The 23,697-nt window shown below is 40.7% G+C and overlaps 1 protein-coding gene across 5 annotated transcripts in view; it reads right to left on the bottom strand.

Annotated features, from left to right (window-relative positions):
• TSPAN9 (tetraspanin 9) overlaps nt 1-23,697 on the bottom strand; it is a 168,582-nt gene that overhangs the window by 116,726 nt on the left and 28,159 nt on the right. The window contains exon 3 of one of the 5 annotated variants that reach the window (XM_071433035.1): nt 10,506-10,654. The exons of 2 other annotated variants lie outside the window; for them this stretch is intronic. In XM_071433035.1, the coding sequence (XP_071289136.1) occupies nt 10,506-10,590 (85 nt within the window). In that variant the 5' untranslated portion in view covers nt 10,591-10,654. Of the gene's footprint in view, nt 1-7,479; nt 7,562-7,596; nt 7,704-10,505; nt 10,655-23,697 lie in introns of those variants that run through there. 2 more of the 5 variants (XM_071433034.1, XM_071433038.1) reach the window with 2 other exon arrangements.

Genomic DNA, 23,697 nt, shown 5'->3' with positions numbered 1-23,697 from the left:
ACATAAGGCATTCCCACCAATGGGGTTAAAGTACATGACAAACCAGTCATGTACCTTAATTCCATTGTTCCCTTAATTTTCAAGGAATTAGACTCACAGCCAAGCAAAGCTCAACCACTCATTTAGTACACCCATCCCTCCAAAAGCAGTATCAACATATACAGACATCTGCTCAGCAGGAAGCTGTATCCCAGTTCCAACTCTGCCAGATGCTTCATGCCACAGCCACAGCTGGGAAACAGAAGAGATGGCCTGCAACTGCTTCCCAAGAGACCAGCAGAGGGAAAAAAAGAAAAGTAACTCTCACAGTTCTGTGGGAAACAGTTCATGTCTGCCAGACCTCACAATAGTTGCAGAAATACCTACTCACTGTCTAGGGCTGTGCTCTCTCTCTAAAAGTAGTTTGCACAATACATGTTCCTAAAAGCCTCCATGGCTGGAGGCTCTGCACCTTTCTCAGGCAGCCTGTGCCAAGGCTGTCTTTTCCCTGGTGTCACAGCAGCCATGGCAAGCTCCCTTTGCTTTTAGCTTCTTGTCAGTGCTAATGTGGCAGCCTCAGGATTACTCTTTCTTTCCTACTTAGTACGTAAACCCAGTATAGTTTATTCTTACTACTGTATTTGCTTTTAACACCTTGTTATGTGAAAATAAAATTGTAGTGTTTGTACAAAGTCTATTTGTAATCCATTACAGTCCTCTCTGAAACACACAGAGTTATTTTTGGGCCATATAAGTCCAAAGCAATTTGGTCTCCTGGGTCTCTTTTTGCATCAGCACCTCTGCTGACACTGCAAATAGGTACCAGGCAGCAAAACTGCATTTCTCCTCCACAGTGAGTCTCTACTTTCTAAGTCCTAGTTGGGAGCTCATTTCTCACAGCCCGCCAAAAAGTTATCAGCTGGCAACAGCTTTCAGACCTTACCACCTGGGCTGGGTGCAAACAATTATATGGAGAAACTGTTATAGATTATTACACCCATGTCATCTGTCCTCCTGGAGTTTTTTCCCTTGAACACCGTGGAAGTATGGGTTTAAGGCGAAGTTCAAAAGGCAAGCTGAATTGCTCTACAACTTGAAGGGTTTAAGAGCAATTCAGAGCACTGTCTTTAAGGTTCTGTGTGTGCAGTCTTCCCCTGGGCAGGAATGACTCAAAGAGGCTCTTTCAACCACCATTAATTTAGCATTGCTCATAATCAGCATTACTTCCACATCTATTTTATCACAGCAGTCTCCTACTTCAGGACACAGCCAACAAGATCACATGGGATACAGCTGAAGCAAGCTTTAAACACAACAATCTTACCACAAAATATATTAAAATAGAAAGTTAGTTTATCCCATAGGACCTCATCTAAATGCTCACCAGACTGCTTGCATGAGCAAGGGGTGGGGAGAGACTGAGAGAGAGATTCCTTGATGGAGAGACCACCCATTCACTATTCCCTTTCACAGCTGCTCTTGTGCAGAGATTCCTTAGGTTTATTTCACAATGACAAAGTTTTGGGTTTACTTCAATTTTTTTCCAGAAGACAGATGGATGATATTGATGTTTTTAGCTACAGCTTCTTACAAAATGATGTAATAAAAATCTCCCCAACCGTCATTTATATCACATAACAATGAACATTAAGTTCCACATACAGAAACTGCTCCAACTGAAAAAAAAAAACCCCACGTTGACTCCAAGGATGGGATATCATGGCAATTGTAACTGAGATGGATCAAAGCTGTTTGTCTTTTATGGTCTTCATTCGCAAAGGACCAAACATAACCAGATTACTGGGATTGCAGTACAGCTCTGTGTAGAAGGACATTAATTTTCTTTGCCTGGAAGAGGCTCTTAGCATTTTTTATGTACTTACACCAAAGAGCAAGTCAACTCTAGGGCTAAAAGGGAGAAAACATGAGGAGAAAAACAGGAATAAACCTTCAGTGGGACATGAACTTGGGAAAATCATCCCAGCATGTTCAAAATGAGCAACACCACTTTCACCTCCTCTGATGAAAGTTCACACTGCTCAGCTCTATGAAAGCATTTGAAACAGAAGGGAGGAAGGGAATCACAGCAGGATTGAGAGGGAATGTGTATTGCCTCTGATGAATGGCACAATGCCCAGGCAGCTGCTGCACAAATGCCAAAAGTAGGACCTTTGTTGCTTCAGCTGGATCCCTCTTGAAGTTTTGAATTACAGGCAGATACCTCACGTTATGGGATTCTGCTGCAGCACAGCAATGCAGAGACTGCTTGCTACACGTGTCTTTTCCATTCTGAAACTGAAACCCTAATGGGAAACCAGCCTCTCCAAAAGCCTCACAGAGCAGCTAAAAGGTATATTTCAGCACTTTTACACCAGACCTTGCAGGAATTAACATTATCCTGAATCTTTGTTCATCTTTCAAATGCAAAAGCTGAATGCAGACAGCCACATTTTAAAATCAAAACCTGAAAAAAGCCAAAGTGTGCACAGTAATGAAAGGCAAATGAATTCTTTAAAATTCTGTGAACAACTTGGCAGGTGGTTGCCGCATTTTAAATAACAGCCATGTAATTTTCCACATAGTAGGTAAAAAAATGAATCATAGAATCACAGAATATCGCAAGTTGGAAGGGACCCATAAGGATCAGCAAGTCCAACACACTGCTCCTCACAGGACTGCCTAAAACTGGACCCTATGACTAAGAGCTTTGGCCAGATGCTCCTTAGTTCTGACAGGTCTGATGCTGCGACCATTTCCCTGAGGAGCCTGTTCCAGTGACTGACCACCTTCTCAGCGAAGAACCTGTTCCTAATGCCCAAGGTGAACTTCCCTGATGTAGCTTCATTGCGTTGCACCGCATTGCATCGCATTTCATTTCATTGTATCCTGTCACTGGTGACCAGAAAGACAACCAGGATTGTCCCATCCCAGGCGGAGAATGTGGCACTTTCCCTTGCTAAATTTCATATGGTTGCTGACTGTCCAGCTCTCCAGACCTCTCTGTAGGCTTCTCTGCCCTTGAAGGTGCCACAGATCCTACTTGCCAACAAACTTTTTCAAGGTATATTTGATTCCAGTGTCCAGATAATTTATGAAGACGTTAAAGAGCACTGGCCCTAAAACTGAGTCATAGGGAACTGTACTGGTGACCGACTGCCGGGCTGATGTTGCCCCATTTACTGTAACCCCTTGAGCCCCACCCAACAGCCCTTTGCTCAGGCCATGTCCTGTGAACTTGTCTAAATGTGTGATGAACAGTTTATGCAGAAAGACACTGTGAGAGACAGCACCTAAAGCTCTGATAAAATTACAAAAAAGAAAAGCTTCCTTTGGTCAACTAGGTGAGTGACCTTGTCATAAAAGGAAGTTAAGTTGGTTAAGCAGGACTTTCCCCATGTGAAGCCATGCTGGTTATGAACAATGACTGCCTTTTTTCTCAATGCTTTAAGAAAATCAGACAACCAGATATATCTGCAAGTTCAAGGTATATTTTCACCTCAAATGAAATGACTAAAAATTCCAAGGTATGACAACTTCTAAGATCTAAAAACTGCCATGCTATTAAAATATTTTTAATTAGATAGATATATTCAAGTATTCCAGGCTTGCTGTTAAATAAAGTGTAGAATAGAACTGGGTGATATCACCTTTGACAGCAGCAGGATTTTCTGAGAAGCTACTGTTCTCACTGCAGCTTAAACAACTAGTTCTGTTTCATCACCACCTGTGCTAGTTTTGGCTGGGGTACAGTTAATTTTCTTCACAGTAGCTGGTGTGGGGCTGGTATGGGATTTGTGCTGGAAACAGTGCTGATAACACAGAGTTTTTTGTTGTTTTTTTTTTTCAATTGCTAAGCAGTGCTTGCACAGCATTAAAGCTCCCTCTGCTCCTCATCCCATTCCACCAGCAAGGAGGCTGTGGGAGCACGAGAAGTTGGGGGGATCACAGCCAGAAGAGCTGACCCCAACTGACCCAAGGAATCTCCCAGACCATATGGTGTCCTGCTTAGTATGTAGAGCTTGGGGAAGAAGAAAGGAGAGGGGAACATTCAGAGTGATGACATTTGTCTTCCCAGGTCACCGTTACCTGTGATGGAGCCTCATTGTCCTGGGAATGGCTGAAGACCTGCCTGCCCATGGGAGTGGTGAATGATTCCTTGTTTTGCTTTGCTTGAGTGCTCAGATTTTGCTTTCCTTATTAAAGTGTCTTTAACTCAACCCATGAGGTTTCTGTCTTTTACACTTCCCATTTGCTTCACCATCCCATGGGGAGGAAGCTGCTGCGTGGGACTTAGTTGATGGTTGGGGCTGAACCCCAACACAACCTCACATGAAGTTGTAGACTACAAAAAAAAAAAACCCAACAAAACCACAAAAAACTAGCTCGGTTTCTTCCTAACTATAAATACCCCAAACCTTGAAACACAGTGATAAGTTCCATTTTTACACTTCAACACAGTGACTAACAAATAAACTTCAATATATAATAGATTCTATGCCCTAATGCTAATTTTAAATGCAAAGCATGTTTTTACAAACATTATTCTTTAAGCCTCCAGCACAATTAATGTAGCCTTATATAACCATATAACAAATTTTTACAGTTTTAACTCATTTCCAGATTTCAAACCACGTCCGATTTTACATAATCCTAAATTAAATATTATACTACCTAATAAGTAGTTTTTGAGGTTTTAACATAATGCAAAAAACATGGAAATTGAAATTCTTAATCAGTGGACCATTCATTATAAGATGAGAAGCAGTAAAACCATTTTCCTATTTCCCACTCTCCCAGCCAAAACTAACACCAAAGCTAACACCAAATCTATTTTTCCTCAGAGAATAACAACTAAATTAATGATGGGGGGAAAAAGATTAATCTGGATACGTTCCACGTTATTTAACTTATCATAAAATTGGGAATTTAAAACCACACTACAAAAAAAAGGCATTTTTCTCAAGGTTTTGGACTTTTAGATATGCTTAATATAGCAGAATGATAAAGTTTGCTTTTCAGTGTATTCTGAAAATAGGCAATTCTGCTGTGGACTTGTGGTTCTTCATCCTTAAAAATTCTCAATGAATTCAGAAAGAACTTGAATTACATTTTAAAAAAATCTATGGATCTTCAAGTAATAATTTATTTCAAAATTAATCTGAAAGCTGTGATGTCCACTACTCTCCAATTATTGAAAACATACTTTGATGTTTAGCCAGATCTGAGTTTTTTATTGTTGTAAGTGGTAAAAACACGGACATAATGTTCCAAGTTTTCTTTAAGCAGCACAAATGAGAGAAAAAAAAAAAAGTGAAGCTGCTCATTCTTCCTTCTTTACTATAGGTCACTCTCTTGCAACTGCCAAGATTTTTGCAGTTCTTTCCCTTGTTTTATCAGAGTTGCAATTAAATTTTTCTTAGAAAAATCCAGCACAGTTCCACAAAAGCCTGTAAGTCCACACACCTCACTTATATTACCTGAAGACTACGTATTTCATGGTAGGTATTGCTGACCAGCAATTTTCTGGAAGGCTGGGAAAACAGAGCATCAATGTATCAGTTTATATCAACACCACTCTGTTCTGGTAGATAAATACTTTAGGTTTATTTAAAAAAAAAAAAAAGAAGAAAATATAGAGCACTTAGAATTAGAAATATGATAAATAAAACCAGAGGATTGATATGAAGCAAAAAAAAAAAAATTGTTAAGATACACCTATCACAACTTACTACAAAGGTGACCTCAAATATTAAATGTCTGAGCTCTTATCAAAAATTTTTAGCACAACTGGGATATGGATTGTCAGTGTCACGCTGACCTGGAAAGACCTGCTAGCAAATAGCATCAGCTATTTATCTATAATTCCTCTCCCACTGCACTTTTACTGATTTCCCATTTCACTGTTGATGGTGACTGAAAAGCAGCTGAAGGGGCAACTGCTTGTGACTTGTCTTGTCAACACTGAATTTGCTCTCAGGGTCCTTATGTAAGGAAGTTATACAGGGGGTCAAGAAATGGTACAATAAAACATCTGTACCATCCATCCTTCCCTACTCTTCCTCTTCTCCAGCTCCATTGCTTCCACGTGGGACACCTGCCTCATACCAAAGTGCCACACAGCTGTAGGCTACTAATAGGGACCTAATGAGGATTAGGATCTAACGAGCCACAGCACTGCACAGGGAAGAACTGCTGAGTGATGGCTGCTACTTCTCAGTTTGTCCCATTTGGGCTTGACATGGGCCATCTCTCAGCATCATTTCTTTGTCCTGCCACTGCCTGTCCAAGCTTTTTGGTTCAGTTACTTCTTCAGCCTGCTCTTAACAGCAGATGTAACTTGGTGGGGAATTTTTTATACTTTTTTTTAAAACTCTTTTTCATAGTTTACTCATATTTTTCATCTGGTCTGTCACATAAGGAAAGCCAAGTACTTTTCTGGAAAAGCCAACCTATTTGTAAGGGTGAGGACAAGAGAAGTGACTGTTTCTGTGCCAAGAGCCTGTCAAGTTCTTTCCTTCCCTGCAGGCCTCACAAACCCCATGCCTCGGTGGACACACAAGTTCTCCTACATCAACCAGAAGACAGTCTGGATTCCTACAGCACAAACGATGCCCACACACACACAGGAACCTGGTTTCCAAATAGGACATGGTCAAGCAGACAGCCTTGGGTTCAGCTTGATGCTGTAGGCTCTCACACCCAAGTGCCAACCATCAGGTGGTAACACTGTGGTACTATGTGTACACACAAGACCTAGTAATTTTCTACTTCTGAGTATCTTTGTGCCAGAAATAATGATATACCCACCCCCACTCATAGACAATGATTATAAATAATTATAGCAGGTTTAGCAGTGAGTCAGTTCAGATCCAACTGCTGTCCATGCTCTTAGACAGTCAATAAGAAAGGTTAACAGCAACAGAGGTCTCACCAAATTTTAAAATTTGTTTGATTTTAACAGACTGTTTGATCATGTAAGGACACTTTAAAATAAAGGATGTAAAACCAATACAATTACTCCACAGAGAGCTACTCCCAGTTGCAGTGTTATGATCTATGACTTGACAGCACTTCATCATCTTGTGCAGGGTTTTTCTTTTCTTTTCTAACACAGTTGCATAGTTTTATCTTTAACAATAGACTTAAGTAAAATTAAGTCATTCATTTTCTTAAATGGTGCTGCATCGTCAGCACCCTATAATTATTTTAGTGTATGAATGCAACAGTTGAGAATAAAAGTCTTAAATTTATGCAATCTTACAGCACCTTTGTCATAAATCATATGCTCTCAGACGTTTTGCATGATAATTTGGCCTGTACAAAGCCTGCCAGCTCTTGAAAATGCCTTGTATTATAGACTACCCAGCAGAAGATTTGCTACATTTAATATACTCCTATCAGCCAGCACAATGCCTTTAAATTCAATATAAATTATCAGAATAACAAATTAAGTTCCAATTAAGTCCAAACTGCCAGCCAACCAGAGCAAAAAGATCTTACCTTAAAACAGTTCGTGCTTGTAGCTCTTATTACTGTGTCATTCTTGCACATAATTGCCTACCTGCTACAGGAGAGTGTACAATTACAACAATTCCCCTCCACATAGAGCTGACTAACCTTCAGGCTTGTCTACTGAGACCAGAAAACCCAAAGATCCTGCAATTCCCGAGGTGGTGTTTGTAAGGAGACCGTGGCTTTCCATGCTCGGGGCTTCCATCAGCTACAGGTACCCCACACTTTAAACAGGTACCCCACACTTTAAACAGGTACCCCACACTTTAAACGCAGAAAGTTCCACTCTTAAGAGCTGAGGAATGTGGAAAAGCTTTCATCCCACTCAGGCACCCAGCTGTGAGCAAAGAGGAAACTCCTCACATGCTCCGAGCACAGATAATGCACAGCTTCCTACACTCAGATAATGCACAGTTTCCTACACTCCTGCTCCAACCACACTCCTGACACAAGCCACAACCCTGCCACACTGCAGCTAAAACCTGGAGCATCAGAAATCTCTTAAACCAAGGCCTTGTTTAATCCTGTTTAAGCCATTTTGTCCTCGCCCCAGCACAGTGCAGTGGAAGGTCCTCACCAGTTTGCTGACTGACTCCCACAGCAGTCCTTAGAAGGATTGAAAAGTCACAAAAAGACAGCAGGTATTCAACATAATGACCCTGATGAACGTGAACTACCTAGCAGTTCTCTATGGTCTATCGAGTTCTTGAAACTGGATAACAAATAGATGATTTGGGGCTTTTTGAGAGAAAGTGTCAAAAGAACGCTTCAGAAAAACATAGCAACCTCACCTCCCAAGTGCAACAAGGATTGGCAGTGGTCCAAACAGAGGATACTGACTAACTTTAGAAATTTGACTGCTTTAAAGTTCTGAAATTCACGCTTAGGGTTGATTTGTAAAACTGTCAACTACCCACAATCTTGTTACAAAATCTTTTAATATTAAAAAAGGAAAATATATTCAAGTCTTTATTTTGTGAGTGTTAAAATTCAAATATGTTGGCCTAAACATAGCTCTATTGATAGAGTTCATTAGTGCATCTATGCTGAATCAAAAGAAACTACAAAGAGTGGTTTGGGGGATGAGAAAAAAGACTAGAAATGATACTAAATAAATTTGTGTAACTGTCTTGAAGGGGAAGAAAACTTTAAATTCAATTTCAAGGTTACAACTAGCTTTTATACTCAGCAACAGCTTTGCAATTTTTTTCCTAGTTAAACTGGACTCCTTGTTCTTGATACAATAAATGTAATTTTTGATACTGACTTTTGAGGTTGAAAACTTTAGAATTGAGAGGGAGAGGGAAGGCTTTTGGGTGAGATTCAATCACTAAACCTTAATAGAACCAATGACAAGAAACAAAGGAAGAAACTAGGGTTACAATAATCCTACTTTGAGATTAAAACCTAGAAATAAAAATCTCCCTTAATACATGCAAGGATAAAGTCATACTATGTACCTTTAAAACAAGGTAGGAAAAGCACATTTCAACATATGCTTCTTTACCCAAATGGCACTGATCCATCCTCATACCCTTAGTTGGTTATTCCTGGAGATATACTAACACTCAAAATAAAGAAGGCACTAAAGTTCCTGAGAGTGACAGGAAACCCAGCAGAGTAAGAAATTTTAGACAGAGTTATTTACAGATATTTTCCTGTGAGAAAAGAATGGTAAGAATGTAGCTTGAACATTAACAAATCCACTAAAACATCAGTCTGCCTGGCGGAGTCAGCAGATTTGGAGGGAGATTCAGTGGGGCTGGAAATTCAAACTTTAGCTTGTAATCAGAAAAATCCTACTTTAGAAATTTGAACCAGCAGCTAGAAACATGAAATATAATATAGAGCTCTCCTAAAATGGTACCCAGCTAGAGGGACCTTACACTATGTGAAGCCTGTGACTATTTAGCTAAAAAAAAAAAACAAACCAGTCAATGATACTGAAGTTCTTTATTATTCTGCAGGGACCTATTTGTAAGTGAATGACATGGAAAAAATCTGATAATCTGCATTTCCTTCCTTTTCTTTCCTTGGGAAACGTGCTGCAGATTGTGTGTGCAATTCCTCCATTAGGACGCTGACAGACCAGAAGTTTATCTGAAATAAATTTCCAACTGAAATAATCTATTCTATTCTAAAGATACTCTCGTGGAAAATAAATTAGATCAACTGAATTTTAAAACATCACTCAAAATGCTTATTCAGATTGTTTATGAAGCAATTACATAGTGTACTTAGGTAACAGTTTAAATGAAATCAGTTATTAGTTCCTAATGTCTTACTCTCAAGTAGGAAGGCACTTGCAGTGTGGGGTTCTACAGGAGATCCAGCCCATAGTCCTGCAAATACCCAAGAAGATCCCTATCTTTGTGGTTTTTCTTAATGTGATTCAAGCATTTTCTGAATTCATTGAGAACTTTAAGGATGGAAGAGAAGCTCAGTACAACACAGGAGGCCCAGAACTAACAGCTTCCCTGCGCCTTCTCTGGCGCAGCAGAGAAATGCAAGACCTGTTTCATTACTATTCTTCCAAGGCACTTCCACATGCCTCAGGAACATCACTGTGTAGCCCTGATTTTCAGGAGTACCAGCAGTTTTTCAGAGAACACTGACAAACACAGCACACCATACAGCCACTGCTGTGTGGTTCAGCCAAGAAGCAGCTCACATGTAAGTCAGTTTAGGCTTCTGGGAGAAAAAAAAAAAATTTATTAAACAAGCAAATAAATAATGAAGATGAAGGAAGAGATTTGGGGATTATTAGGGAATATTTATTTGGCAGGAGAAAGCAAAGAGGACTTGATGAGACTTGTAAGAGATAAGTCTATTAAAAACATTGTTAGCAGAATGAACCAATTAAGTCCACATCCCCAAAGCAAGTTGGCAATCAGTTTTCAACACCTGTTTTCAGACCAGAGCTTGCAGAGTTTAAGCACATTGTTTAAAGTGATCTCCCCAGAACCTCTAGGTCAATAAACACAAGGTGGAAATGCATTTTCAGTACTGCTTACTGTGAGCATTAGCCATAGCAGATGCGAGTTTCAACCAGCAGCATTCAACACCAGGTGGAGGAGAGCTGGGCATTCTGTCCTGCATGGAGCATATCAAAGCCACGCGGCCAACAAGTCGCAGACTGCTGAAGAGAGCAGGTCCCTCCTGACTAGTAAAAGTAAGAAACAGAAAGGTCCATCCAAGATAGTCATGAATCTGTATTTATTTACCAAAAAAATCACATTTCCTTTAACTCAAAATGTGCTGAGCATTACTTATGCACTGGGAGATAACACCTGCAGTCCCTGAGGGCTTCCTAAAGTCTCATAAGGATTTCCAACTAGGATCTCCTTGTCTTACAGGAGCTAAAGAACACATCAGAAGTAGTCATTTGAAGCATTTGTTTCAGAGTTTTTATTAGCAGGCACTCTCTAGCATAGGACATCCTTCCTGAATAATTAAAACATAGAAAGGTCACACATAGTCCACATCAGCAGAGAAATCCAAGAGCCCTGAGGTTGAGGAAATTTTTTTAAGCTTTACACCATGGAGTTAAACTGCATCCAGCAAACACTCTCTCTCCCTAGGCCACTTGGCAAGACCCTGCCTTCACTCTGAGCTACCAAAGTAAATGAGAATTTTGTGAAGCTGTATTTGCCACTGTCACTGTCTCCCCTTGACAAATACACAGATGATACAAAAACAAGATTGGCTGATACACCAGATGGTTTTGCCACCATTCACAGGGACCTTGACAGGCTGGAGATATGGGCTCACATGAACCTCTTGAAAAGTGACAAAAGGAAATGCAAAGTCTTGCACCTGAAGAGGAATAACCCCATGCACCAGGATATGCTGGGGCAGACTAGAAAGTGTCCTAAGCCCATGCACTATACAGAGAACTGACCCTGCAAAAGGAGTTGCATCTACTATCTCTTTACAAAGGATTTAATGAAACAAGTATGACAGAAAAAAGAAAAATATCTAGAATTGTCAAAGTGTTGTGCAAATGCCCTTGACATTTTTGAGAGGGAATAATAGAAGATGACAAGTCCAGCCAGAAGTACTTTGCTTTGAACTGTCTTGTACTGCACAAAATAAGGTTGTATTTGCACAACAGAATTCACAATATGCATCCAATGTAGAAATGAGGCAATACACAATGGCATGATGCTTTTAGTCCTCAGTTGTGCAAACAGAAGCTTTGCATCAGTGAGCACAGATGTCCCTCCCATGACTTCATCCTATACATCCATAGTCATATGGTTTATTTTGGCACATAGATACACACATGAGGACTACATGTGCAGGTATAAACCAGCTTGGAGGCCTATTCTAGATACACACATGAGGACTACATGTGCAGGTATAAACCAGCTTGGAGGCCTATTCTGTTCCCTGGAATAAATTTCTCCTCCCAGTGGTCCAGTAAGTTAAATGTACAGGCATTGTAGCATAAGGAGAGTTAAGATCTCTATTAAAGAGAACCAGAGGGTAGCAAAGAAAACTGTAATTAACATCTATTTTAGGCCATTTTGTGGGAGCAAGATAGAACCATGCTATGAGTGACTTAGAACTCCACGCTGACCTCCAAGTCCAAATTAAAATGCCCTGCCATGCCCTGCAGGAGTCCATCAGAGACTCTAATCATGGAGAACTGTAATGAAAGAGCAAGGGCACTACCAGAGTTTTTTTGCAAAGCCAAAGTAAATGCAAAATGGGTATCAGGCAGAAATGAAGATAGTGAGCAGAAAGAAATTCACAAAAGCCATTGACTCAAAATGAACACAAACCTAAAAATCAGCTGAAATCCCCCCGCCCCCCAACAGATATACAGCTAAAGTATATTAGAATGAGCAGTGGTTTCATACCTGAAATAATTTTTTAGGATAAGCCATCTAATATATGATACAACTGTGACAGTCAGTGAGTGACATGGCACTAAAACTGCCAAAAGGAATAAATACTCCAGCATCCAGTGTTAAATCAAATGCTGATAAGGTTAACTACAGTGCAAAAGCATCTGAAAAGCAAAGCATGAGAACAAAAAGGCTTAACCACTTTCTGCCAGCAAGTCTGCAAACCTCATCCTTCAATATTTATGCATCTTATGTGTGCCTCTTACCGAGGAACTGACCCTTGCTGCAATCAAAGGTGTAAGTACTGCTCTGGCTGCAGACCATCTAACAATAATACACATGCAAAGCACACAAATGACATTCCCCTTAGCACAGAAGGGGCTGTGCTGCTAATGGGAAACGTGGTATTTGGAGACAATGATTAAATTCTAACAGCTGCAGCAGACTGAAGGGTGGAGGGGGGAAAGAAAAAAGAAAGCAAGCAGATAGAGATGGGGAGAAACTGAAGGACTGGAGTCAAACTAACAGCTGGGTAAAAACAGCCTAAGAGTGAGGTATTTTTGGAGTTCCCACATCCTTTTCATCCCTCTTATATTTTACCAGTTACAGCAAAAAAAGTAGTAGCTCATAAATAAACTAATCAGAATTGTTATCATCAACCCTGTGAGGTCATCATTCATCACATCATGGATCTTCCTTATATAAGCACACAAAAATGCTGATGATAAGCACTACAGAAAGCACCTTAACAGAAAAATAAATACAAAGATGACCACAAAGCCAAGCATCCACCACTGTCATAACCTACACAAAGAGGTTTTGCAGCTACCTAATAGTTAAAAATTCTTGAATAAGAATCATTAAAAGAAGATAAATGAGGGGGGAAAAAAATTCCACTCTGTGTAGGAATGATTGGTATCCAAAGGTCGTTGAGCCTATTTATGCACCTTTCTGTAGATGGTGATGATTTTGGGGTGGGACTACAGGTCTGAAAGTCCATGTATGTGTGGTGTCAGCAACTGCAGTGGGTGTGCAATTGCTAGGAACTATAAAGACAGCAGCTACTTGCTTGCTAAACAGGTAGCTAAGCTAGATGGCTTGGCAGACAGGTATGCATGTGTCTCAGGGAGTCAGGGTGCTAGTGGACTTGGATTCTGGAGACATCAGGGTGGTCCTGGCCACCTTTTGGAGAGACTCAAATCTGGAAGTCACCTGAAGACCTGCTAATGGATGGACTCTACATCCAAGGCTAACAACTGGAGGATTCACAATGCAGGGGATGCAGAAGTGGGGGGTTTTCCATGCTTGTCTGGGAGTGACGGGGCCTCTACCAGAAACAGGAGGGGGGCTGCAGCCCTGGGCACTTGTATGTTCAGGTCATCAAGAAATCCCAGGCAAATGGCAATTTTCTCTTTTTCTGCCTCAGGAAAATGAAAACAAAAAAGCAGCTCTCACCTTGACAAGGAGACAATTTAAATGCTCATGTCACCTAAAAATTCCAGCATGTTCCTACTATGTCAGTTTGACAACCTATTTAAGTACGAACAGAGGAAACCATCATCTGCTGATGGGAGGGTAGGAATGGGTAGAAGATGGAGGAGTTAACTCCATGGCTACTTCCATACAATCAAGTATTCAGTATTAGGTAGCGTCAGTGAAATGACCTTTATTCCTTAGATGCACCAGTACACATACTCAGTGTTGGCAGCTTCAGTTTGGCTGTACATTCTGAAATTGCAGGGTTGTGGGTTTTTTTAATTCTAGTTTGTACTAGTAAACTTAAGAGAGGTGGGAAGGGAGTGGAGATTCTGATTCTGGCTGTGGAAAATAAGCTTGAAAGAGTGAGCTTTAATGGGAAATAAAACAAAGGCAAAACAGCTTTAAAATCAAAAAGGATGAGTGGCAGAAAGGACAAAGCCTTACCCTTTATCCCCCTAATTCCTATCTCTCTTTCCCTCATTCCATACAAACATCAATCTTTCTTCCACCATACTGCTGGTGCATCTAAATTTCTAGCACATAGGAACAAATAATCTAAGTAAACAACATATTTAGATTTTTTAAAAAATCCTCTGAAGGCATTCTTCACATGGCTCAAAAGCAAAAAATAGACTGGCTTGGGTTTTTTCCTCCATCCCTTATTTTCACATTATACTTTTTACGTGAGCTGTGGAGCAGACAAAGAAAGAGCAAAAAAAGCAAGCTCAGAGGAGGCCATCCTTAAACACATTACTGGTAATTATCTTGTGATTTTACGTTTACTTTCTATTGAATTGGTTCTTCTCATGCATGCAGATCGGCTAGGAAGAACAGGCTGCAACTAGAGTAGCAGCAACCACATTTGTTCTTTGTTCTGAAGGGAGCAGGATTAGAATAATGCATGCATGTTATTCACTGCCACTCCTTTTTTTTTATTACCTTTAATTACATTTTCAGACTATGCTGCCCTGTCCTATATATATATATCTATACTTATGCTACATGAACAGACACAACATCTCTTTGTGTTGCCCTACATCTTGGGCACTTGCATGCTCCTGATCAAACAATGAGCTGGCGGGAAAGGGAGCTGATCTTAACTCACAGAAGAAAGAGTTCAGTGAGACATGAAGATGCACAGTAGGATTTTTTCCCCAATCTAAGGTTATCAAAACAAGGCTCCAAAGGAGCCACTGTCTCACACAACGCAGTATTTTTCGGTGCTTGCTCATGTTTTTGTGGGGCAATTTTTGTTTTCATCTTATTAATGCAAATTGTACACCAAAATGCTTTATGTCGTTAGTTAGGAGGAGACAAAAGCAGGAGGCACAGGCAGAGGGTACCTCTCAGCTGAGCCTGGAAATGAGAAGGAAACTTGCTGGAATGAACAGACACAGATTTCAGCAGGGCAGAGGCAGCAGCTGTTGCACTGACAGTAATTAGATTGAGGACCTGAGGAAGGGAAAGGATAGAGCCATGAAGAAACATGATGCCAAGGGACACACTCATTTCTGAATCAGCAGGTTGTTACACATTTTAAAGGTGGGAGAAATAGAGTAATTCCCACAAGAATGACAGCATCTTACTTGTAGAGACAAAAACTTGTTCAATAGTTTTAAACAAGTAGTGGTGATGATGTATCATGTGAAACAAAAGCACAAAATGTTGATGTTACTATCTTTTACTCCTTTTTTCATGCCAACACCCTTTTTTTGCATACAGGCTACACAAAGTTATAATAGAAAAATACAATCCCTAGTAACTGACTGGATGAGAGGAACTTCATTTTGTCAACCTGAATATATCTCACAAGCAGCATCCCATCTAGCAGATGGAAATACTAGAGCAGTGGCTGACGTAACTACTATACCATTATCACCAAGCAGTTCCAAGAACTAGGAGCAGACTTCCCCATCCCTGAATATAACCTTTTCTATTACCTGCTGCCTTAGACAGCCAGTATCTCCTGGTAAAATGCTCTTTGAAGACTGCTGACTATTTCTCTCCCTCTTTCTTCACTCCCAGTTCCTGAATATTCCTGATGTAACAGACACTTCTCAAGACACCCAAGCAAGACTCAGTTGACCACCATCTGGAAGGCAATCAGAAGCTCCCTCTAGCAAATGAATATGAATCAGAATATGAATCCCACTCCTGTTCTGTAGCGGGATAGGAATGCACAGCTGTTACTACATCTCATTTCAGAGAGGCATCAGAAACTTGACATTCATGACCACCCCAAGCACATTCTGAAACTCTGCCCTGCTCAGGTCCTCACTGGCAAGCAGCCAGGCCTTGGTGGTTGGGACGACTGTGCATGAAATGTATCAGATGGCATATTTCCTTTTGTCATTTCTGGGAACTGGATTAAGCATGAGGAGTGCTGCGACACTTCATCTTGCTCCCACTGCCCTCCTACCTCAAATGGAGATGGAGCATTAGTCTGTAGTCTTACAGAGATGTAGCCAACAGATAAAACACAACCCAGCCTGCACTTGTAGCTCTCTGATGCGAGTGACACTGAGTTATGGAATATGTGATGACATTCCACAGCAGGCATATAAATGTAGTGCAGCATGTTCACAATAAAGAAACACCCCTAAACTATGATTCCTTGCTGCCTCATCATTCAAATCAAGGAGGTGTTTAGCATTTACCTGTTAGTAAAAGTCTTGTGAGAAGCTGCAATAACCCAGGTTATTAAAAACAAGACTACAAAAAACTCCAGGAAGACAAGAGTAGCAGGGTGAATAGCAAATAAGTTTTTAATTAGAAGTTACACCTTCAAATGAAGGTTTGTGGTTTCACAGGTCAAAAACCATGGCATGTTGGCTGCAGGAGATTTTTGGCTTCTCTATATCAACAGGGACTTCACAGATACCTACATCAGGTCACTCAGGGCTACTAATGCTTTGTGATGCCACATCTAGGCAGGGAATGGTAATAAACACCTTTCTTTATGACACACTTCAGCTCTACACACCAGTAAAGCTTCTGTTCTTGCTGCATCTATGAATTAAAGCTCAGGTAGTCTACAGGAAGAAGTAAGAAAAGAACAAAGAAAATGGGGTGTGAAGAGGAAAGAAAGGTTTAGGTGGTTTTTTCATTCTTAGCTGTTTGACCACCACATTTGCACCAGCCTTTTGGTTTTTATTTGCAATAATGTTTTGGCAGTTCCCTGCTCAGCTGTAGTGAGGAAGCTGATTCAGCATCTTTGTTGTGGACAAACATTGGGAAGCTTTGAGCTGATGAAAACAGCAATGTCCATGTACACTGCATGTTGGAAAAAAAGCCACACACTATGGAAATGATCCCTTTGGCCAGAGGCAGGATTTACATAAGGAAGAGAAACACTACAGTTTCAACCAAAAGCTCAACAGTTTCCCCAGTTGAATGCTGAAGACTATTCTAAATAAAGACTTTTTCCATTTCTGTAGCTACCCCTTAAGTGATTTCATCTCAAATAAGCCTGAGTTCAGTTCTGGTTACAATAAAAAAGAAAATTCATTTATGATATGCATCTTGAAGACCTTAGTGTCCACAATTTAATTTTTTTTGTTTTGCTTTTTTTAAATGATGAAAGTCTCACAAGGGTGTAAGGATATCTCCCAAAGCTCTGCATTTTGACAGGATTGGAATGCTGGACTGTAGCTGACACAGATCAGAGTAACTGACTGCACTAAGCCACACCACATCACATATTCTGAAGCTGCAGTCTCTATTACTGCCTCAAGGATCTCCACTTAGAGCCGTATTCTGCAGCACAGATCCAGTCTCACACGTACAGAGTTTCCAGGCCACAGCCTTTGCCTGCAATGCCCTTCAACAACGCTTACAGAAAGAAATCCAAGAAGCTAAAAGCAAGGCTGGAGCTCTAATGAGCACTAGTGACTGCATGGGCAGAGCACACTGACCACAAAGCACTACTTAGGCAAGTACTGCCATCAGTAGGCCAATGAAGACTTGGGGTCATTTGTCTACACCTCGGTTTTGCCTATACAGACATGCTGTCTGCCTCAATCCCACACTTAAATTGGCACAGATTGGAAATTCATGCTGTATCATCACATCAGCAAAATTCAGCTTGGCACTGTATGTCTTTCCACTTAAAGAACTGATTTAAACTACACCTCCAACAGCAAACTTACTGATATACCTCTACAAATAAAAAGGCTTACAGTATAATAAATAAGCTGCAATACTGAGCTTCTGTATGGCTATTACTGCATATCCACAGTGCACTTACAACATTATGCTTTTTTTTTCCCCCAACTCTTACAGTTCCAATTTGTTTTCCATGACACTGAATGGCTCCTATCCCCGAGCTTGCTTTTTGCAAAGCAGCTCCTGAAATGTAATTCACTTGGTTGACACAGTTACACTGAAGTAGCTTAGTGACATTCAACAAATTACTTGTTTGACAGTCTGCACAAGCCTCCTGTTTTTCATGTTTACTTGTGGAAATACCAAGTTGTTCTACCACAAAGAAATTCCTTTTTTTGCAATCTCATCTCTCCTGAGAAGATCCAGCTTTGAATTTTCTCCCAGGCTGCCTTACAGAGTTGAACCATTAGCATCCCCCATCTTCTTTTATCATCTATATAACCTTGAGTGTTACCTATCTGCTTTAAAGTTACTTTATCTACCCTGTGAACTTTAAAAACATGAACTTTGAACATTCAAGAAAGCAAATGGTAAAGAATGCCAAGACTGCAATGTAATTGCGAAGAAAATCCAAGGAAACTACTATTAGTAACATGTAACATCCATAACAAGATCTGAGCCATCCACAAAAAAACCTTATGAACACTCAGCCTCTCCTTTTCTCTACCCAGACATGGAAGTATTAAGAAGCTTAGTTTGGCAGTATTGAAAGCTTAGGCTTTCAATTTGTTACTAAAAGAGCTGATGTTCAGTCAGTGCAGAGCCACTCTGCTTTCAATTTGTTACTAAAAGAGCTGATGTTCAGTCAGTGCAGAGCCACTTTGCCACCACAAAACCACTGGCAAAATAAACCAGCACTCAGTATGACAGCTTGCCCTCAGCAGGGCCAGTGGGCTTCAAAATCGAACCTTTCCAGCAGAAGGATGACTTTTCCTGCCCCTGTTAAACAGGTTAAACATGTCCCCAGGCATTCTGCTTTTCCCATGTGCCTGATGGAATTTAGAAGCATCAGCTGCAGCTCACTGCTCCACCTTCAAATCCATCTAGTTGTTAATGGGGTAACTTTATTTGTTTTATATTAATAACACCAATTGCCGTTAATACTGTGTAGGCAGAAGTGAAGCAGCAACTCCTACACTACCTGCTGGCTACTTAAATTAATTTTTCCTGAGGTTGCTTCTTCCCACAAACTGGTTCTGGTTCTTGTGTTTGCTCTCAAAACCAACTGAGCTTGTATTCTGTGACTCAGAGGTGCTTTTATCTGCTGAGCACTTCCTTCACTCTTCTGTTACACCTAAAAGCCTGCAAGCTTTCACAGCCTTCCTATCTTAGACAAGCTACTACAGCCCTAACTATTGACAAATAAACCCTTTTCTTGCAGACTGCATTATGATGCAATTAGAAAGGGTCCTGATAGATGAACAGGTGGGAAATAAAAGGAAACAAATCAATTTATGGGCTTGTTCCAGGAAATGTCAAGACATCAATCAAATATGAGTAGTAAAGGCAGGCATCTTATCATTTGGGCAGCTCACAAAACACAGTGGCTGCAGGTTTACATTTCCCATGCAGATGCCTGTGTTACTGTTGGCCCTGAGTCACTAAATGCAGGGCTTTAAAATAGGAAACACATCCATCTTAAACCTCTAATAAAGGAAAACAAATAACAGAATTTTCCTTAAGCTGCTATCACCAGCTTTTCATCCTGAAACTCAAGACTTCCACCAAGCTGTTGCACTTTACCTTGAAGCTTACCTTCTCTCTATAATTGTTCTCAAGCAATTGTTGCTCAACTGGGTACAAGAATTCCCAATGAGCTACCTATCTGATTTGAAGCACAAGACTTCTTGACACTCTCCTTCTGGTTTTGGGGTGGAAAAGGGTTTAAATCTATACAAATCAGGGTGCCACATACTTTGCATATGTACACAGTTTAAGAAAAAGATTCCCAGCAGTCAGGGAGAGGGAAGAAGAGGGACAAAGCAAGGTGTGCTTCAGGTTCAGCTTGCATCCACTCAAGGTGAATAATGTTGAGATCACTGGAAAGCAGAGGGAAAAGTGTCTACACTGAATCAGCTATTCCTCCGCATGCTTTTCATTCTGGATAATCAGTCACAAAAATTTTTGCAAAATCCCACTTGGATAATCAGTCTCTTTCTCATTGAAAGTCAAAATCATCCTGCTGCCAAGAACACACCTTTTTGTTAAGACACAAGTTTAGTTTTCAATAAATTTATCTGTGAATAGAGAGTAACTATTTGGAATTTGAAGAATTTCTATACTGTCAGTCTTCATGACTGCACTGAAATACCAAAATTTCTCCTCAAGGCTCAGCTCAGGCAGTCCTGCAGTGGCAGAGGTTCAGATATGTTTTTTCAAGTGTTTCAGAATCAAGACATTATTGTTTCAAAGCCCTCTCTGTGAGCTCAAACTTCAACAGAAAATAACCCCCAGTGATTTCACCACAGAAACAAAAAGAAACACTAATTTTAAGTTGTTCCATCACATCAGGGAGGGATGACTTACGCTTTAAAAGAAAAAGTAGCAGAGAGTAATAATAAACATTTTTATCTTCCAAGCAAAGACATGTTTTATGTGAGAAAATCTATTCTCTAGGTGATAAGTAATATAAAGTGAGTCTGAACTGTTATCCAGACAAAACCTATTTCCTGACCAACTCTTCCAACCTATATCTCAAATACATGCATCCTCATAGGATGTTCAGGGAGCACACTGATGAGACCGTATGTCCCAGGGGATTAGAATTACTGTGGCTGGAAGGTGCACTGGATTTCTTAATGAGCTGAAATCAGACTGTTAACAAATTATGTCTGAAGCTGGGGATGCTCTATTATGTTCTGACTGCCAGTACATGCTTTCTCTCAGTAGGGACTATAAAAAAATGGGAACCAGGTGTAAATTTCTTCTACTAGCTCCAGCATCTCTGTTCTGTACCTGCCTCCAAATCTGCTGTGAAGCTTCAAACTACTGGAATTATAGATACCACTAAATACTGCTACTTGTCTTGACCCAGTAAAAAGCCAGATGGAGGTCTAAGCAAGAAACAAACAAAAGATAAGAGCAGCTGAGAGTGAGATTATTCCCAGCAATGTGCAATTTAGGTGAAGCCTATGAGTTCCTGGCAAACTGCCCATGAGAATGCTGCTTAAGCCAAATTGAATACCTCTGACCTATGGATGTTTACAGAAAGGCAGCAGTCATAGAGCGCTGCAAGGATAAATGAATGGGACTAAAAAAATTAAACAAGAGAAGAAAAAGGCAGGACCAGTCTTAAAATTTTACAAATATTGTGAGTTTTCCTAGCTATGGCTGAGTTATACATGACCCTGAAGACAGTTTGAATACTTAAGTATTTACTGATTGTTGAGTCAATCATTCATTCAGCCTAATTTCTGGTTAAAATAAATTTAAAAAACAGAAATGTTAAAATTATTGAAATTAAGCTGTTTTGATTTCTTTATGACAGCCTCAGATATATAGACTAATACGAGATTATATCAATTTGATTAAATGCTCATCAATCTGGCATGACCTACATCTTAATTTTTAAGTAGGTGGTCAATTTTACAGAAAGGGAGGAGGGAAAATCCACACAAAACAGCATCTATTATACTTAAAAAGCTAACTGTACTTATAAAAAGCTGACTTTTTCTTTTGTGTCCTTTCTCTTTTTTTCCGCTCTCATTTATTTTCCCTTTGTATCCAATGGCCACACAGCTGAGAGGCTCAGAGAATCTATGATCTGCCCGCAAAGACAGAAAAAAGAAGTATGGACAGCTTGTGATAGACTCTGGCTAGATCTCAGCACAGTTTAGTTTCAATAGCTTCTACGTGAACACTGTAGGGCGTTAATCCAATCTTTGGTGTGTTAGGGTTTTCAGGATTTTAGTAAGGCTTTGGATACTGTCCCTCACAGCATCCTCCTGGACAAGTTGTCCCAGCTGTGACTTGAGCAGGCTCAGACTGTGCTGGGTGAAGAACTGGCTGAAGGGCAGGGCCAAGGGGAGTAGTGAATCAAGGGGGCTACATCTGGCTGGTCACCAGTGGTGTTTTGCAGGGCTCGATTCTAGGGACAGTTCTGTGCAATGTGTTTATTGGTGATCTGGACACAGGAGCTGAATGCACCATCAGTAAGTTTGCTGTTGATGCTAAACCAGGAGGTGCTGTTGATTCTCTGGAGGGACAGAGGCCTTGAAGAGGAATCTGCATAGAGCATTGGGCAATCATGCCTGGCATGAAACTTAACAAGTGCCAGATCCTGCAGCTGGGATGGAGTGACTGCAGGCACAAGTACAAACTGTGACAGGAGTGTCTGCAGAGCGCCCTGCAGGGAGGGCCCTGGGGGTGCTGGGGGCAGCAGCAGCTCAGTGAGAGCCAGCAGGGCGTGCCCAGAGGGCAGGAACCGTGTCCTGGGGGCATCAAACACAGAGCACAGGCGGGCAGAGGGGGGATCATCCATCACCCGCTGTGCTCAGCGCTGCTGCGGCCTCACCCGGAGTGCTGGGAGCAGCTCTGGGCACCACAACGTTAAGTGGGATGGGAAGGAGGGAGAATGTATCCAGAGCAGGGCAACAAAACTGGGAATGGTTCAAAGCTGCACAAGGGAAGGCTCAGACTTGACAATGGGAAGCACATCTTTACTGTGCTTCAGACACTGGAACACCCAGATTTCCTGGGTAAGTGATCAATGTTCCATCCCTGTTTGTTTTAAGAAGCATTTGAGAAATGCCCTTATTAATATGCTTTAACTTTTGGTCAGCCCTCAAGGTGCTAGACTGGGACCTAGTTAGGCTAGATCATAGTTTTAGGTCCTTTCCAACTGAAATACTCTATTCTATTCTGTTTCTTTTTTAATTTTGTGTTGTAAGTTTCTTCCAAGGCTCCTGAAATCCTACATCCCTGTCAAGTTATAATTAATACAGCATAAAGCTGTACTATCCCCATTTTAGATTCTTGCCACACCATTAGCTAGAACTCCTTATAAGCTGTTAGCTCCAGAGTAATTTTCAGATCAACCGGTTCTGTAAGAATGCTATTAGAACAATATATTAGGTACTTAAGCAACACCAAAGTACGAATTTGTCAGGAACATGTGTCAACTAGAGGCTATAGTGAGCAGAACTATTTTTCATTTTCATCTCATTGTACTGCACTGCCTGTCATTGCTGGCCCCAGTCACATCTTGGCACAGTGATGCATGAACTTGTCACCTCAAAACTGGAACTGCTGCGACCTACATGGAATGATGTTGTGCAGGCCCTGCAGCTGGCACAGAATGCTGAGGCTCGTTTGTGAGGAGACACGGCGCCACTTCAGCAGATTGGGCTCATGTTTCAGTGCTCTGTACTTGTATGTTGAAAAATTCAAGGTTCTGATTTTAATAATTACAGCCAAACTACATGAGAGAGAATTATCCAAGAAACTGAGCCCTGCTGACAACTGCTGCTGTAACAATCTGGTATTGGAGATAAACTAAACTACCCAAGAGGGGAGTCTCAAAGAGAGGTTCTAGATTTGGTTTGTCCATGTCCACTAAGAGTTCAACATAGTTCAAATTCATTTTGGCATGCTTTCTTATTCATTCCAACCTTTCCCAAACTCTAGCGAAAGGGAGGGTTGGAGACAAGGGGTGACTGACTTATAAACAGTCCTTTTGTCTGTATTTCATTTGCAGATAAAGACCTATACC

This window comes from Agelaius tricolor, unplaced genomic scaffold, assembly GCF_023055355.1.
Source record: "Agelaius tricolor isolate 1412-34295 unplaced genomic scaffold, bAgeTri1.0.p SCAF_9, whole genome shotgun sequence".
NCBI lineage: Eukaryota > Metazoa > Chordata > Aves > Passeriformes > Icteridae > Agelaius > Agelaius tricolor.
This window is presented reverse-complemented; position numbering and strand designations above follow the sequence as displayed.